General features: G+C 45.3%; 1 protein-coding gene across 2 annotated transcripts in view; it reads left to right on the top strand.

Moving 5' to 3' along the window:
- The first annotated feature begins 447 nt into the window (after positions 1-447).
- Positions 448-19,779, top strand: part of radil2b (Ras association and DIL domains 2b) — an 80,172-nt gene continuing 60,840 nt past the window's right edge. For both annotated transcript variants that reach the window (XR_013815402.1, XM_079801702.1), the window contains exons 1-5: positions 448-710; positions 4,028-4,318; positions 5,993-6,225; positions 10,393-10,634; positions 15,346-16,215. Coding sequence is in view for 1 of the 2 variants with exons in the window: in XM_079801702.1 (XP_079657828.1) it covers positions 580-710; positions 4,028-4,318; positions 5,993-6,225; positions 10,393-10,634; positions 15,346-16,215 (1,767 nt within the window). In the remaining variant the exon portion in view is untranslated. The remainder of the gene's footprint in view (positions 711-4,027; positions 4,319-5,992; positions 6,226-10,392; positions 10,635-15,345; positions 16,216-19,779) is intronic.

Raw genomic sequence — 19,779 nt, forward strand, 5'->3', positions numbered from 1 at the left:
ATGGATTGATGGATGGATGGAAGGAAGAAAGGATGGATGGATGGAACGATGGACGGATGGATGGAACGATGGATAGAAAAAGTGATAAGATGATAAAATATTAGTTTAAGTGTTGAATAATCTGTCAATATTTCTTCACTGTGATACTGTAATGGTGAACACGGCAATAAGGAAAGAAGCGGACGGCTCTTTCTTCTTCTTTCTTCTTCTTTCTTCTTCTTTTCTTCTTCTTTCTTCTTCTTTCTTCTTCTTTCTTCTTCTTTCTTCTTCTACTGTTTGTTGTTATTGTTTGAGTTCTTGAGTTTCTCGCTGGAATCCCTGAACTGTGTCTCAGTGTCTCCACACGCGGCATCTGACCGAGACATCATCTGTGGGCATCACGGGCGCGCGCAGGGCTTACCCGCGGGAACGCGCCCGCAATGCCCACAAGTGCTGCCCACGTAGACAGATCAGCAGCGCGTGAACTATGGCCACGCAGAGTCTCTCAGGAGTAACGCTGAGCGGTTGGTGTGACGCGCGCGCTGCTCCGAGCCGGTCACTCTAACGGACCCGTTAACTGGACGACAGCTGTCGGGAACGATGATCGGGCACGAGCGGAGCTCTCCGGCATCCAAGCCGCCGCCGCCAGCCTCAGCCCCGGGGTTACCGGCCAGCGCGTGCCGCAGGAGATTCTCACGGGTCGGGAGGAAACACAGCAATGGATCCGTCCAGTGAGTGCACGCGCTTATAAAGTTATTAGCGTTTATCATCATCTGATATTATATCTGTCAAAGCGGCCATTGATGTCATCTTAGGGCTCTTACAAACTTTTCTGAGCATTTTAAAAATGTCTTTTATGATTTTTACACTTCCAGTCCTAGACTTTCAATCATAAAAGAGTTTCAGCAACACTTAAATCCCTATAATGCATTATACAGATATTCATAATGTACGCTATAATGCAATATATCTTTTCATAAATAACTGTAAGCAACATTATAATATTTGCTGATTCTGAAACTGGTTGTTCGTCATGCATTATACTTTATGTGTTCATGTTATGATGCATTATAACTGTGTTTACACTTATTCATGAGACCACACAATGCATTATAAGTCATAATTAATGCATTATTCATAAAGTGTTACCAAAGTGTCAAAAATCTATGCTCAAAGTGTGAAATACACATACATAATTTATTGTGTTAAAATTATTTATATGAATATTACACAAATTACAACATCTGTGTCATAATTTCCGCCACAATAAACAATTGTGTTCTGAAAATAGTTTGATTATAACTTGTGTCTGTGACGAACTTGAGATGTTTTTATGCATGAAGATGGTAAATATATATATATAATATTTGATTATGCATCGTTTCCAGTCAAGCTGGAATTGAGAACAAAAATAGTGAAATATGATTCAGGTGTTTATGATGCAGAACTGAAATCTGCATTCACAAGACTAAAGAATTTACTCACTAAATGTTCAATATTCCATAGATGAGATGGACATGATTTCTCATGATTGTTATGAAATGTTTTAAGTTAGTTCAGCTTCACTGTACATTTATCATGCATATATTCATAAATATAAATTCTTACACATAGAATTGAACAGAATTACATTAACTATATAAATGGATGAACAGATGGATGGATGTATGGATGGACGAATAGATGGACAGAAGGATGGATGATGTATGGATGGATATATGGATGGATGGATAGATGGACAGATGGATGTATGTATGGATGGATATATGGATGGATGGACGGATAGATGGACAGATGGATGTATGTATGGATGGATATATGGATGGATGGACGGATAGATGGACAGATGGATGTATGTATGGATGGACGAATAGATGGACAGAAGGATGGATGGATGGATGGACAGATGGATGTATGTATGGATGGACGAATAGATGGACAGATGGATGGATGGATGGACAGATGGATGTATGTATGGATGGACGAATAGATGGACAGAAGGATGGATGGACGGATATTTGGATAGATGGATGGATGGATGGACGGACAGATGTATGTATGTATGTATGTATGTATGGATGGATGGATGTATGGATGGATGTATGGATGGACGAATAGATGGACAGATGGATGGATGGATGGATGGATGGATGGATGGATGGACAGATGTATGTATGTATGGATGGATGAATAGATGGACAGAAGGATGGATGGATGGATGGACGGACAGATGGATGGATGGATGGATGGATGGATGGATGGATGGATGGATGGATGGACAGATGGATGTATGTATGGATGGACGAATAGATGGACAGATGTATGTATGGATGGACAGATGGATGTATGTATGGATGGACGAATAGATGGACAGAAGGATGGATGGACGGATATTTGGATAGATGGATGGATGGATGGATGGACAGATGGATGGACAGATGTATGTATGTATGTATGTATGTATGTATGTATGGATGGATGGATGGATGGATGGATGTATGGATGGATGAATGGATGGACGAATAGATGGACAGATGGATGGATGGATGGATGGATGGATGGATGGACAGATGGATGTATGTATGGATGGATGAATAGATGGACAGAAGGATGGATGGATGGATGGACGGACAGATGGATGGATGGATGGATGGATGGATGGATGGACAGATGGATGTATGTATGGATGGACGAATAGATGGACAGATGGATGGATGGATGGACAGATGGATGTATGTATGGATGGACGAATAGATGGACAGAAGGATGGATGGACGGATATTTGGATAGATGGATGGATGGATGGACGGACAGATGGATGGACAGATGTATGTATGTATGTATGTATGTATGGATGGATGGATGGACAGACTGGATGTATGGCTGTATGTATGTATGTATGGATGGATGGATGGATGTATGGATGTGTGGATGGATGTATGGATGGACGAATAGATGGACAGATGGATGGATGGATGGACAGATGGATGGACAGATGTATGTATGTATGTATGTATGGATGGATGGATGGATGGACGGACAGATGGATGGACAGATGTATGTATGTATGTATGTATGGATGGATGGATGGATGGACAGACTGGATGTATGGCTGTATGTATGGATGGATGGATGGATGTATGGATGTGTGGATGGATGTATGGATGGACGAATAGATGGACAGATGGATGGATGGATGGACAGATGGATGTATGTATGTATGGATGGATGGATGAATAGATGGACAGAAGGATGGATGGATGGATGGACGGACAGATGGATGGATGGATGGATGGATGGATGGACAGATGGATGTATGTATGGATGGACAAATAGATGGACAGATGGATGTGTGGATGGACAGATGGATGTGTGGATGGATGTGTGGATGGATGGATAGACGGATGAATTACATAAACTACATAATTCCTTGAAGTAAGGTGCTTCAATTAGTCTGTATAATTTAAGAACTGAGGGTATCACTTTATTTAAGTGCCCTTGTTGCATGTGCTTACCATAGTAATATCAGTAAATTATGCATAATTACATGCAACTCAACCAGCCCTAACCCTATAGTAAGTACATGTAGTTCATTAATATTACTCAGTATTTAAATATATAATCACACTGTAACAATGACACCTTAAAATAAAGTGTAACCGAACTGAGTATTAATAAACTACATGTGCTTACTATAGGGTTAGGGTCAGTTGTGTGCATCATTTATAGTTATTACTACACATAACATATTTAACAAGGACACTGAAGTAAAGTTACCAAAAGCTTGTTCAGAACAATCAATTAAAATAGAGCCATAATACCAAGCGTTCTCTTGGAATAAATAAAAAAAGTGAGGTTAGAGATTTTATTAAGATCCCCAAAAGATGAAGAAATGCACATTTGCTTCTGACGCAATGAAAAGGAGCTTTTGTGTGAAGTAAACAGGATTTAGCCCAAATCCTCACAGTATTATGAGTGTATTTAGAGGAGGAGCTGCACTTTTGCAGGACTTCATTAGTGATGGACTGAGTTTGCTTCCCTCCTCCAGGTCGAGCTCTTCCAGCGGCACAGGCAGATCCACGGAGAGCGCTGGCATCCGGCAGCCGGCGAAGAGCAAGATCCGGCGTCAGCGTCTGTCGGCGGTGTTCGGCCACGCCCCTCGCAGAGCCTCGGCCGAGATGACGGAGGCGGATGATCCCTCCGAGCTGTCCAATCACGTCACGGCTCCAGGCATTCTCAAGATCTTTGGCACTGAGATTTGCGAAGGAGCCAATTACAAGAGCGTACTGGCCACAACACACTCCGGTGCCAAAGAGCTGGTCAAAGAGGCTCTCGCCAGGTGAGGATGACCTTACTGTGGGATTAGGGATGCATGATGTATCGGCCACCATATCGGTATTGGCCACCATATCGGTATCGGCCACCATATCGGTATCGGCCACCATATCGGTATCGGCCACCATATCGTATCGGCCACCATATCGGTATCGGCCACCATATCGGTATCGGCCACCATATCGTATCGGCCACCATATCGGTATCGGCCACCATATCGGTATCGGCCACCATATCGGTATCGGCCACCATATCGGTATCGGCCACCATATCGTATCAGCCACCATATCGGTATCGGCCACCATATCGGTATCGGCCACCATATCGGTATCGGCCACCATACCGTATCGGCCACAATATCGGTATCGGCCACCATATCGGTATTGGCCACCATATCGGTATCGGCCACCATATCATATCGGCCACCATATCGGTATCGGCCACCATATCGGTATTGGCCACCATATCGGTATCGGCCACCATATCGTATCGGCCACCATATCGGTATCAGCCACCATATCGTATCGGCCACCATATCGGTATCGGCCACCATATCGGTATCGGCCACCATATCGTATCGGCCACCATATCGGTATCGGCCACCATATCGGTATCGGGCACCATATCGGTATTGGCCACCATATCGGTATCGGCCACCATATCGGTATCGGCCACCATATCGGTATTGGCCACCATATCGTATCGGCCACCATATCGGTATCGGCCACCATATCGTATCGGCCACCATATCGTATCGGCCACCATATCGTATCGACCACCATATCGTATCGGCCAGCATATCGTATCGACCACCATATCGTATCGGCCACCATATCGGTATCGGCCACCATATCGGTATCGGCCACCATATCGGTATTGGCCACCATATCGTATCGGCCACCATATCGTATCGACCACCATATCGTATCGGCCAGCATATCGTATCGACCACCATATCGTATCGGCCACCATATCGGTATCGGCCCCCATATCGGTATCGGCCACCATATCGTATCGGCCACCATATCGGTATCGGCCCCCATATCGGTATCGGCCACCATATCGTATCGGCCACCATATCGTATCGGCCACCATATCCATATCGGTATCGGCCACCGTATCGTATCGGCCACCATATCGTATCGGCCACCATATCGGTATCGGCCACCATATCGGTATCGGCCACCATATCGTATCGGCCACCATATCCATATCGGTATCGGCCACCATATCGTATCGGCCACCATATCGGTATCGGTATCGGTATCGGTATCGATATTTTTTCTCTCAAAATTGTCTTTGCTGACTCTGTCGACTTCAAACAGGTGTAGCTCAATCATTTTTTGTCTGATTCAAACAAACCAAACAACACATTTTTGAAAGTTTGCCCCATTGCGACTCATTTTGCCAGCACGGGTCACATATGTGACCCTTTAATGTCATGCATGAAAGTGAAGTCACGCTGGTCTTTTCTTCTCTATTGTGCCGTATATCGAGTGAAACGCTTCACAAACAAGAACAAATGTAGGGCGGGGCTTGATTGTGTCTGTGGGGAATTGATTGGATGGTTGTGGTTTGCTGGTGGATCTCAAATAAATGCAGTTTTGGTGACTCTTTCAAAGTTGAACAGTAGTGTATATATGTCCTATCAGCTGCTCTGCTGTTTGTGTTGTTTCAGATACTCCCTGAGTAAAGAAGAAGCTGATGAGTATGTGTTGTGTGATGTGATCGGCTGCGTGGAAAACCAGAGCTGGAGGACGGAGTGTGTTCGTGTGGTTGGAGACAATGAGAAGCCGCTCCTGCTGCAGTCGCTCTGGAAACCCAGAGAGGGCTTTGCTCGCCGGTTTGAGATCCAGCACAAGGCCACAGTGGAAGAAAACAACTCTAAAGACAAAGACACGGTGACCGCAGGTATGCCTGACTATAATCACTTCTGCACTGAGGATGTTTGGTGTTTTGGGCCTCGAAATGAATGCATTGGTGTATTGTTACGAAATTTGGAATGTGTCTTCGGTGTGATGCCTTGAGGGTACTCAAAAAGTTTTGGGGCAGCGCCACCTTGTGGTGAAAAAATATTCAGTTTTCAATGAGAACCATTGCCCTAAGATTAGGGTCAGAACTAGACTGTAAAAAAATATGGGCGTAGTGTCCGTGGCGTTACTCGGATCTGAAGAGCAGTTCTGAAGCGCAAAGTCGGGTCGAGCTGGCCGTCGCCATCTTGTGATCGCGCATCACTCCTGGATAATAGAAAATGGGCAAAGAGGCGGGACGTGGGCGGAGCTGAGGTGACGACTAACAGACAGCAGACAAACGGCAATCCACCTGTCACTCAAAGTGGCCACACCCTTAATTATGCAGAACTTTAAGGCTTTATATAATGTAAACGAATGAGTTATAAAAACATTCCCCCCCTCACAGTCGTCATGAAGGGCAACATTAGCCGTACAGACCAAAAGCACAGTTTGTCCCAGACTGTAAACATGTGTTCTTCTGCTGTAAAGTTGGCCATTTTAACATGAGCTCAATGAGATTCTGCTCCTCCTGGAGTCTGCCTCTAGTGGCCAGTCCATGAACTGCAGTTTAAGACACTTCTGTATCGGCTTCAGGAGAAACTTAGGGAGGAGCCGCTTGGTCAGAACCCTTCTAAGGGCGTTTTCACACCTGAAAGTCCGCACCAAGGTCCGAACCGAAGTTCATGTTTTGATACATTTTATAAATTTGGTTAGTTTTGGTTTGGTTTCACATTGCAGTAATGCGAGCGCACTAAAGAACTGAACATGACACACTTGTGTCCACTCGTCTTCATCATGTGGGGCATCTGGACACTGATTGGTTTGTAAACGGATGTGCGTCTTTGACAAGAGTGAATGAACGGACGCATTGCCACTATTGAACAGTCGCATTGCTGGACTATTTTCTTTTCGTTACGTTTAAAAGTGGACATTTCAAGCTTTATATCCACATATTTCTCATGTCTGTGAGACGAGTATCTGCTGAGTTTGGGTTTATTTGAGACGCTCCAGTTCATGTGTAAAGCATGTGATCGCTCCCGCGATTATGGTCTGCCTTAGACTATTTGCTTCTTAATTATTAAATCCAGGCAATTATCTGATTAAACGTTGATTAAAATTAAGATACAATTTATATAAAACGAAATTCACATTAAAGAAAGGCTTTCTACGCAAAATCATACAAAATTTATTTCAAAATCATTTCTGACCTTCTGTCTTCTGACATATTGCGCATCTTTTCACTTTTCATAATCAATATAGCCGAGATGAAATTTAAAAATAACATTATAATATTTAAACATAAACAGGAACTTTCTGTAAATCTTCTGAGAGTCTGAACCGTACAGAAAATGCTTTTGCACTAGAAACGAACCGAGCCTTTGTTCAGTTTGATCTGGACTCAGACGACCTCTTTTCGTCTGACCAAATTTCGTCTGTTTGATCTGGATCGTGGTCAGGGGAGATTTCACACCTGTAATCTTGATTCGGACCAAACTGAAAAGTCTGAAAATCCGGACCAAACAAGGCAGGTGTGAAAGTGCCCTAAGACACTCAGGGCCCTATTTTACCGATCTGAGCTCATGTTCTGAAGCTCTAATGGTGAGTTCACACCGGATGCGAATGACGCGATTCGCGCAAATGATTTACATGTTAAGTCAATGCAAAGACGTGAATAGACATTCTGCGGTGCGATTCGCGCGAATGAGGCGGCGCGAATTGAGCGTTTGACGCGTGATTCGTGCAGATGGCCCGAGTTGAAAAATTGGAACTTTGGCGGATATTTCGCGCCGCGTTAATGTGGGAGAGGAATATACATTTTTGGGTGAACTGTCCCAGAGGTGGACAGTAACTAAGAACATTTACTTGAGTTCTGTACTTAAGGACACTTTTTGAGTATCTGTACTTTACTGAAGTATTATTTTTTAGGAAAACTTTGACTTTTACTTCACTACATTTGAAAGACAAATATCGTACTTTTCACTCCACTACATTTCTATCAAGGCCCTCGAAGTCAAAAGTAATTTCTGTAGCAGCTTTGCAAGTCAGTGGATGATTTTTTTTCCTCTTTAAAAGTTTTTTTGTTTTTTTAGTTTTTTTTTGCAAAATGTAAATGTCTGGGAGAAAGAGAAGCGCAGACATATGGATGAATCTGAAAAAGCCTGACGAAAGAGCTCAGTTCAGTCTGGTTTTTGTGCCCTCTCAGATGCACGAGTACTGAATAGAGCTTTCTTTTGTGTTTTTTTGCACTTAAACAGACCAATACACACAAAATGTCAAACATTTTCATTTTGGAAAGTATTCCCGTAAACAAAGTTGATTATGTCTTAAGTGAACGTAAACAGTTGGGGGAATATCGGATGTGTATCAGTGTGTAGGATTTGTGCATTTGGCCTTAAAGTGACAGCAGCTTTGTAACTTTTAAGTATTTAAATGAGTTTAAGGTGGTCGTATGGAGCATCAGTGACTGGCTTAACCCACCATAATAGCTATAGTGTGCATTTATATAACAATGCAACAATAATAAAATAATGAGTTGACATAAAAAAGGAAATGTACTTTTGATACTTAAGTACTTTTAAAAGCAAGTACTTCTGTACTTTTACTCAAAGGGTTAGTTCAGCCAAAAATGTAAATTGTGTCATTAATGACTGAGCCTCATGTGGTTGGACACCCGTCAGACCTCCGTTCATCTTCAGACACAAATGAAGATATTTTAGTGTAAATCTGATGCTCTGAAAGGCCTCCATTGGCTCAACTTTACACTCTCAAGACCCTTAAAAGACACTAAAGACTAAAGTTACAAAGTCCATCTCACTACAGCGGCTCTACAATAACTTTATGAAGACGAGAATAGTTTCTGTGCGCAAAAAAACCCTAAATAACGACTTTTATAGTGATGACGATTTCAAAACACGGCATCATGAAGCTTCGAAGCGTTATGAATCAGTGAGTCGATTCAGCGGTTCAGAGCATTATGAATCAGTGAGTCGATTCAGCGGTTCGAAGCGTTATGAATCAGTGAGTAGATTCAGCGGTTCAGAGCGTTATGAATCAGTGAGTCGATTCAGCGGTTCGAATCGTTATGAATCAGTGAGTCGATTCAGCGGTTCAGAAAGTTATAAATCAGTAAGTCGATTCAGTGGTTCAGAGTGTTATGAATCAATGAGTCGATTCAGCGGTTCAGAGTGTTATGAATCCGTGAGTCGATTCAGCGGTTCAGAGCGTTATGAATCAGTGAGTCGATTCAGTCTTTTGAAGCGTTATGAATCAGTGAGTCTAATCATGATTCGAATCGCGTGTCAAACCGCCAAACTGCTGAAATTTGGCGATCCAAACCGCTGAATCGACTCACTGATTCATAACGCTCTGAACCGCTGAATCGACTCACTGATTCATAACGCTCTGAACCGCTGAATCGACTCACTGATTCATAACGCTCTGAACCGCTGAAACGACTCACTGATTCATAACGCTCTGAACCGCTGAATCGACTCACTGATTCATAACGCTCTGAACCGCTGAAACGACTCACTGATTCATAACGCTCTGAACCGCTGAATCGACTCACTGATTCATAACGCTCTGAACTGCTGAATCGACTCACTGATTCATAACGCTCTGAAGCTTCATGAGGCCGTGTTTTGAAATCATCATCACTATATAAGTCGTTATTTAGGGTTTTTTTGCGCACAGAAACTATTCTCGTCTTCATAAAGTTATTGTAGAGCCGCTGTAGTGAGATGGACTTTGTAACTTTAGTCTTTAGTGTCTTTTAAGGGTCTTGAGAGTGTAAAGTTGAGCCAATGGAGGCCTTTCAGAGCATCAGATTTACACTAAAATATCTTCATTTGTGTCTGAAGATGAACGGAGGTCTGACGGGTGATGAGGGTCAGTCATTAATGACAGAATTTTCATTTTTGGGTGAACTAACCCTTTAAGTAAAAATAGTTTTTAACAACTTTCACTTGTAACGGAGTAATATTTGACCAGTAGCACTTTTACTTTCACTGGAGTAATGGAGTTGTGTACTTTGTCCAGCTCTGAACTGTCTCTTCTCATTCTCCAGGAATTAACGCACAGGCCCGGAAGCTGCAGAAGACGCGCTCGCGGGGGAAATCAGTGTGTGTGAGTGAAGCGGGACACGAGAGTCTGAGCGAGGCGGACCGGAGCCGCGATGCTCCCGGAGCGGAGGATCCTCGGGCCCCTCGGGGTCCGGAGAGCAGCCATGACACCGCCTCACGGTTCTCCATCCACCCGCCCCGGGACTTCCCCTACTTCCTGCTTCTGCAGGGCTTCAGCCACACACAGGTACAGCTCCACCTCCTCCAGCTCCACCAACACAAGCGCCGCTGTTTCTGAGGCGGACACGCACATGAACAAAGATGGAGACACATTTACTGATGAATCCACTACTAAACACTCAGCAGAGGCTGTGATTGGATAACTGGACTAACCGGTGGACCAATGGCATCACAGCATCTCAAATGTTGGCTTGGTGGCTCTGAGTCAAAGTCTGTGGTCATAATGATTTGATTTAATTCCTCCAGAAGCGCCTCACACAATTGAGTGTGTGTGTGTGTGTGTGTGTGGGCATGTTTTTGTGAAATATCAGGACACAAATGTGTATAATGACATGGGTATTACAAAAAGAGGGTGAAATATGAGGACGTTCCCCATGTCCTCACTTTTCAAAATGCTTATAAATCACACAGAACAAGTTTTTTTTCACAGAAAGTGAACTGCACAGTCTCCTGTGAGGGCTAGGTTTAGGGGCAGGGGCAGTGTGTGTGTGTGTGTGTGTGTGTGTGTGTGATGGGTAGGTTTAGGGGCAGGGGCAGGGGCAGTGTGTGTGTGTGTGTGTGTGTGTGTGTGTGTGTGTGTGTGTGTGATGGGTAGGTTTAGGGGCAGGGGCAGGGGCAGTGTGTGTGTGTGTGTGTGTGTGTGTGATGGGTAGGTTTAGGGGCAGGGGCAGTGTGTGTGTGTGTGTGTGTGTGTGTGTGATGGGTAGGTTTAGGGGCAGTGTGTGTGTGTGTGTGTGTGTGTGTGTGTGTGTGTGTGTGATGGGTAGGTTTAAGGGCAGTGTGTGTGTGTGTGTGTGTGTGTGTGATGGGTAGGTTTAGGGGCAGGGGCAGTGTGTGTGTGTGTGTGTGTGTGTGTGTGATGGGTAGGTTTAGGGGCAGGGGCAGTGTGTGTGTGTGTGTGTGTGTGTGTGTGTGTGATGGGTAGGTTTAAGGGCAGTGTGTGTGTGTGTGTGTGTGTGTGTGTGTGTGTGTGATGGGTAGGTTTAAGGGCAGTGTGTGTGTGTGTGTGTGTGTGTGTGTGTGTGTGTGTGTGTGATGGGTAGGTTTAGGGGCAGTGTGTGTGTGTGTGTGTGTGTGTGTGTGTGTGATGGGTAGGTTTAGGGGCAGGGGCAGTGTGTGTGTGTGTGTGTGTGTGTGTGATGGGTAGGTTTAGGGGCAGTGTGTGTGTGTGTGTGTGTGTGTGTGTGTGTGTGTGTGTGTGTGTGTGTGTGTGTGTGTGTGTGTGTGTGTGTGTGTGTGTGTGTGATGGGTAGGTTTAAGGGCAGTGTGTGTGTGTGTGTGTGTGTGTGTGTGTGTGATGGGTAGGTTTAGGGGCAGGGGCAGTGTGTGTGTGTGTGTGTGTGTGTGTGTGTGTGTGTGTGATGGGTAGGTTTAAGGGCAGTGTGTGTGTGTGTGTGTGTGTGATGGGTAGGTTTAGGGGCAGTGTGTGTGTGTGTGTGTGTGTGTGTGTGTGTGTGTGTGTGTGTGTGTGTGTGTGTGTGTGTGTGTGTGTGTGTGTGTGTGTGTGTGTGTGTGTGTGTGTGTGTGTGTGTGTGTGATGGGTAGGTTTAGGGGCAGTGTAAAGGGATAGAAAATACGGTTTGTACGGTATAAAAACCATTACGCCTATGGAATGTCCTCACATTTCACAAAAATAAACATGTGTGTGTGTGTGTGTGTGTGTGTGTGTGTGTGTGTGTGTGTGTGTGTGTGTGTGTGTGTGTGTGTGTGTGTGTGTGTGAGAGAGAGAGTGTGTGTGTGTGTATTCCTCCAGAAGCGTCTCACACAATTGCGTTCCCAAACACCAGCATCCCAACACAAGAGATCATGACAGCGTTTATTGTGAGTGTGTGTGTGTGTGTGTGTGTGTGTGTGTGTGTGTGTGTGTGTGTGTGTGTGTGTGTGTGTGTGTGTGTGTGTGTGTGTGTGTGTGTGTGTGTGTGTGTGTGACAGAGCGGGGTCAGCACATGCTGAGGGTCACAGAACTCACTTATGATGGAGGGAAAAGAGCAACTTTCATTTTTATGACTGATATTTTCCTTTTTTTTTTTTTTTGGGATCATGATCAGATTGTACAATCTTATAATCACAATGATTCCTCCCTTTAAACGGGAGAACACGACACAGGTGACGTCAATGCACCGTGGAAAGAAATGATCCCATATCCCTTCAGTTCCACTGGAAAATAACAGAGTGAGCCAAACAGAGGAAAGATGGCCTGAGAAATGAGCAGAAACTCACGAGTGCTGAGGCTGGACGGGAAGCCCTGAGTCCACAGGGGAAACACACTTCCTGACAGATCATCTGTGCACACGAGTGATGATCGGCCGTAAATGATCAAACACACACTCACACACACACTCTCACACACACGCACTTTCACTCACACACACACACACACACACAAACTCTCTCACACACACTCACACACTTTCTCACACACAGTCACACACACACACTGACTCTCTCTCTCACACACACACACACACACACACACACACACACACACACACTCATTCACACACACTTTCACTCTCACACACACACACACACACACACACACACACACACTCACACTCACAAACACACACAAACTCTCACTCACACACTTTCTCACAGACACATGTTTTCACACACACACACACACACACACACACACACACACACACACTCACACACTCACAAACACACACAAACTCTCACTTACACTCTCTCGCACACTCACACTCACACACTCTCTCTGACACACTCACACACACACTGACTCACACTCACACCCTCTCTCATTCACTCACAGACACTTTCACTCACACACACACACTCACACACACACACACACACACTGACTCACACTCACACCCTCTCTCAAAGACCACACTCGTATTTTGACCTCACTTGCCGGAAGTTATGTCTGAGCTCAGAGATGATCACGCTCGTCTGATAAGAGGTAAAATAATATCATAAATACTGCTGGGTTTCTCTCAGAAACTGATGGTTTGTCTAGATTAGACCCTTATTCATCATCTGGTGTTGTTTAAAGCCCTTTGAAGCTGCACTGAAACTGTCATTTGGACCTTGAACCGTTTGGGGCCCATTGAAGTCCATTATATGGAGAAAAATCTTGGACTGTTTTCATCCAAAACCTTCATTTCTTTTCGACTGCAGAAAGAAAGACATGGACATCTTGGATGACATGGGGGTGAGGAAATTATCAGCAAAAGTTTATTTAAAAGTGAACTAATCCTTTAAGTACTTTTATAAACAAGTACCTCTGTGCTTTTACTTAAGTAAAAATAGTTTTTTACAACTTTCACTTGTAATGGAGTAATATTTGACCAGTAGTACTTTTACTTTTACTCGAGTAATGGAGTTGTGTACTTTGTCCACCTCTGATGACCGGTGTGTAATGTGTGTGTGTGTGTCTCCTCAGGATTTCACCCTGTATGCCCTGATGAAGCGCTGCTCAGTGTTACTTTCTGCAGTCGAAAAGAAATTAAGGTTTTGGATGAAAACAGTCCAGGATTTTTCTCCATATAATGGACTTCAATGGGGACCAAATGGTCCAAGGTCCAAATGACAGTTTCAGTGCAGCTTCAAACAACACCAGATGATGAATAAGGGTCTGATCTAGCCAAACCATCAGTTTCTGAGAGAAACCCAGCAGTATTTATGATATTATTTTACCTCTTATCAGACGAGCGCAGGGGCGCTGCTAGCAATTTTGGGCCCTATGAAAGAATATGATGTTGGACCCTCTACCACACCAACCTAACCAAATCTGTCTGCAATTTAATAATACTGAGCGTTTAAGCTCTGCTCGCTCAACCCAGAATGCCCCAATTGGCTGATGAAACATTGATTAAAATTAAGATACAATTTCTACAAAACAAAACTTAATGAAGTGGTCACAATCATGTCTGACCCACTCAATGTCTCCTGGCATTGCGCATCTTATGTGTCCTATCTCAAGCTGTTCACTTTTCATAATTGAAACAGATTGACAACATGGACATAAAAAATAACATTATAATATTTCAACATAAATATAAAATAAATACCTTAATGGCTGCCACAATTAAAGTACAGAGAAACTTCATGTCGGAGTGGAATTTGAGCGTGAGCAGTTCATGAGTGGAGCGTTTTGCTGGATTTTGCCGGAAATGCAGAAATGAGCCATCTTTTTTATATTTGTAAATCTTTGGTAGATTATACATTTATAATACATTACTACTAGTACTGTTACTACTAATAAACCAATCTCTGGGGGCCCCAAAAGTGTGTGGGCCCTTAGAATCGTCCTAACTTTCCCCCCCTTAGCGGCGCCCCTGGACGAGCGTGATCATCTCTGAGCGCCACCATAACTTCCGGAGAGTGAGGTCAAATTAGATCGTGGTCATAGATGTATACGTAGATGCCTCATTAGCAACTGCACAAATCAGTAGAATGAGGCATCTACAATCAATATATCTATGACCGCGATCAAAATTGACCTTACTTGACGGAAGTTATGGCGGAGCTCAGAGATGATCACGTTCGTCTGAAAAGAGGTAAAATAATAGCATAAATACTGCTGGGTTTCTCGCAGGAACTGATGGTTTGGCTAGATAAGACCCTTATTATTTTAACAGACGAACGTGATCAATGGAGTATCATTTGATCGTGATCATTACTCGAGTAATGGAGTTGTGTACTTTGTCCACCTCTGATGACCAGTGTGTAATGTGTGTGTGTCTCCTCAGGATTTCGTCCTGTATGCGCTGATGAAGCGCTGCTCAGTGTTCGGCCGGCCTGACGATCGGCCCGAGGCTGAGAGCGATGAGGAGCGGCTGCATCTCTGGGCTCCTGACCTGCTGCTGCGCCACTGCTGCATCCAGCGCCTGGACCGGCCCTCAGCGGGCGGAGTCACACCCTCAGCGGGCGGAGTCACCCTCCAGACCCCCCTCAGCGGAGCCAAGGTCCAGCCCTCAGCGGGCGGAGTCACCGTCCTGCCCCCCTCAGCGGGCGGAGTCACGCCCTCAGCGGGCGGAGCCACCCTCCAGACCCCCTCAGCGGGCGAAGTCACGCCCTCAGCGGGCGGAGCCACCCTCCTGACCCCCTCAGCGGGCGGAGTCACGCCCTCAGCGGGCGGAGTCAGCCTCCTGACCCCCTCAGCGGGCGGAGTCACACCCTCAGCGGGCGGAGTCACCGTCCTGACCCCCCTCAGCGGAGCCAAGGTCACGCGGAACGGGGCCGCCGTCAGCCATGAGGTGGAGCTGCAGTCCGGAGACATCGTGGGCTTGGGCGATCATTACCTCTTCATGTTTAAAGACCCGACCTCCAGCACACGGCCTCCTCTCTGTCAGACATGTGTGTGGTCGGAGAACAGCGCCGGCCCTCGGGGCTTCAGGGGCCCGGATGGAGCAGAACTGGCTCTGCTGTATGACGCCGAGCAGGAATCCCGAATCCTGGAGGAGATCTTCCACACGGTTGAGCAGGAGAAGGCCGCACACAAACTGACCGCGGCGTTCCTGCTGTGCTTGTGTGTCCAGCAGTCCGCCAATCACTTCTCAATGCCCGCCCTCCGCAGACTTCTGCTACAGACGGCCAATCAGCTTCAGACGCTCGTATGGGTGAGTCTGATCATTCATCTTGATATACCCCCCCACCCACCAGAGGTGGACAGTAACTAAGTACATTTACTTGAGTAGTATTTTTTCGGGAAACTTTGACACTGCAAATAATGCTTTTCTTACTTGTCTTGTTCCCTTTCAAGGGACTGCGTCGGAACGACACTTTGGGGATGCTCCCTTAGCATCAGCGAATCTGAAGTCAGAATGACAACTAGGCCAATCCGATCGGTGTGCGTCATGGGGTTCACAGCGGGACTTGTCAGAGGGTTTCGGGACTGCTGCGGCACTTTCCCGATCCTCATCTGACAGTTCCGAGGATCTTCCTCCCCGTGTGGAAGCCCGCTCTGCGGCTTCTTCCCCTGGGTTGGAGGGTCCGATGCTCATTCTCTCCGGTTCCGCGGAGCCGGAGCAAGTGGGCATCGAGGCGGGTGGTGAAGCAGGAATTGTTTCATCACTTCATCCACCCGCCCTGGAGGAGCTGGTCGAGGTGTTGACTCGGGCTGTGGCCAAATTAAAGATCGATTGGCCACAAGAGACAAGAGGCCCTAGTGGGCAGCCTCAGCCGTCCGCCAGCTCCTCGTTCCCTTAGTAGATTATCTCAGCGCATGGAAATGCCTTCCGAATATTTCTACATGGGTCCTGCGTACTGTAGAAAAGGGTTACAAACTGCAGTTCGGTCATCCTCCTCCAGCGTTCAGGGGGTTGAACCGGACCACAGTGGTGCTCACGTGACAGCGGAAGAGGGAAGACTTCACCTACTCTGCCCGGTTAGGGCTCTCAGAGTTTATTTGGCGAAGTCTGCACAGTGGAGGAGGTCTCAACAACTGTTGGTGTGTTTTGGCTCACCCAGGAAGGGATTGCCTGTGTCTACTCAGACAATCAGCAATTGGATTGTCCAGGCAATTACCATGGCCTACCAGGTGCGCAGTTTGCCTTCACCTGTGGCCGTGAGGGCTCATTCCACCAGAGGCATGGCCTCTTCGGTGGCCCTTCTTTCTGGGGTCCCCTTGCAGGATATCTGCGAGGCGGCGGGGTGGGCTACGGTGCTAGGGTGCTCCAGTCCCAGTTGTGCCCGGTCTCCGGCTTCACACTAGGGCAGGCGCCAAAGTGTCGTTCCGATGCAGTAAAAGTTCCCTCGAAAGGGAATTGCTCGGGTTATGTATATAACCCACGTTCCCTTAGAAGGGAACGAGCACTGCGTCTCGCCGCCACACCTCGGCACTTTACTTTACAATTACTGCCGATTAGCTCCCCTTTTATGCTTCCGGGTATGCCGTCACAGTTACGTCATCACGCACGCCAATCGGATTGGCCTAGTTGTCATTCTGACTTCAGATTCGCTGATGCTAAGGGAGCATCCCCAAAGTGTCGTTCCGACGCAGTGCTCGTTCCCTTCTCAGGGAACATGGGTTATATACATAACCCGAGCAGTTTTCAGTCCAAATGTCTAAAAAAAATCTTACATTAAGAAGCATTTACTAGACAAGCAAAAGTTTTTGTCTTGTATTGGGGAAAAATAACTCAAAATTAAGTGAGTTTTTGCTTAAAATAAGCAAAATAATCTGCCAATGGGGTAAGCAAAATAATCTAGTTTTCTGTTTGAATTAAGATTATTTTGCTTACCCCATTGGCAGATAATTTTTGCTTATTTTAAGCAAAAACTCCCTTAATTTTGAGTTATTTTTCCCCAATACAAGACAAAAACTTTTGCTTGTCTAGTAAATGCTTCTTAATGTAAGATTTTTTAGATATTTGGACTGAAAACAAGATAAAAATACTAAGTAAGAAAAGCATTTTTTGCAGTGGACTTTAAAGGGATAGTTCACCCAAAAATGAATGATTTACTCTCCCTCAAGTCATCCGAGGTGTGTATGACATTCTTCTTTCAGACGAATAAAATCTGAGTTATATTACAAAAGTCCAGGCTAATCCAAGCTTTATTATAGCAGTAATAGTTGCTCTGTTTTTGAGGTCCATAAAAAGTGCATCTGTCCGTCATATAACTGCTGCACGCGGGGTGTTAATAAAGGCCTTCTGAAGCGAATCGATATCCATATTTAAAACTTTATCAAGTAAACTTTCGGCCGACCGCCTTCCGTGTTCAATTTATGGAGAAAGTGTTGAAAGTTCCCCTGCGGATGGAAAGACTAACGCGACCAGGTCATGACGTCACGAACGCATCTTGAGTTTCACTTTCAACATTCAACACTTTTCCACGGAAGGCGGTCGGCCGAAAGTTTACTTTATAAAGTTTTAAATATGAATATTTCTCTTACACAAACACGTCGATTCGCTTCAGAAGGCCTTTATTAACACCCCAGAGCCGCTGGAGCAGTTATATGATGGACGACCATTGGTCAGAAATGATGATGTAATAGGTGGTGTGGCTCTGAGGCTCAGGTGTGACTTTCTCCGGTTCATTTCTTCTTTTCAGATGCGAGTAAAATCATGAACACACTGGAGAGCCGCTTTATAGTAGATGTAAAATAATCATACGTACTCCCCAAAGTTTCAGCACAAAATACCCTCAGATCATTTTTATATCATGTTAAAATGGTCACTTTTTGAGGGTGAGCAAAAACGCATAGTTTTTGTGTGTGTCCCTTTAAATGCAAACGAGCTGCTCATTTTCAGGAAGAGGGCGGAGCTTCAAGAGCTCATGTTAGCAGCTCTGATTACCTCACACACACACACACACACACACACACACACACTGAAGATGACAGAAACTGCTCAGCCTTTTCTGATCAAACCGGAGTCGGACAATGATGGAGAGACTCCAGAAGAAGAGACGACATGTAGAACGAGACAGGACACACACACACACACACACACACATGTAGAACGAGACAGGACGCACACACACACACACACACACACACACACACACATGTAGAACGAGACAGGACGCACACACACACACACACACACACACATGTAGAATGAGACAGGACGCACACACACACACACACACATGTAGAACGAGACAGGAGGCACACACACACACACACACACACACACACACACATGTAGAACGAGACAGGACGCACACACACACATACACACACATGTAGAACGAGACAGGACGTTTCTGAAGGGACAGAGGATGAGTTTATGAGTTAACCATCTTCAGTCACTGATTAGCATACACTCTAAAAAATGCTGGGTTAAAAACAACCCAAGTTGGGTTGAAAATGGACTAACCCAGCGATGGGGTTGTTTTAAGCAAACATAAACACAAAACAACCCATTCACTGGTTTAAAACAATCCAACTGCTGGGTTAAAACGACCCATTCACTGGGTTAAAACAACCCATTCACTGGGTAAAACAACCCAACTGCTGGGTTAAAACGACCCATTCACCGGGTTAAAACAACCGATTCACTGGGTTAAAACAACCCATTCACTGGGTTAAAACAACCCAACTGCTGGGTTAAAACAACCCATTCACTGGATTAACACAATCCAATTGCTGGGTTAAAACAACCCATTCGCTGGGTTAAAACAATTGGGTTATTTTTACCAAGCATTTGGGTTGTTTGAAACCAAGCGGTTGGGTTAAA

Source organism: Gobio gobio, assembly GCF_949357685.1.
Source record: "Gobio gobio genome assembly, chromosome: 20".
Lineage (NCBI taxonomy): Eukaryota > Metazoa > Chordata > Actinopteri > Cypriniformes > Gobionidae > Gobio > Gobio gobio.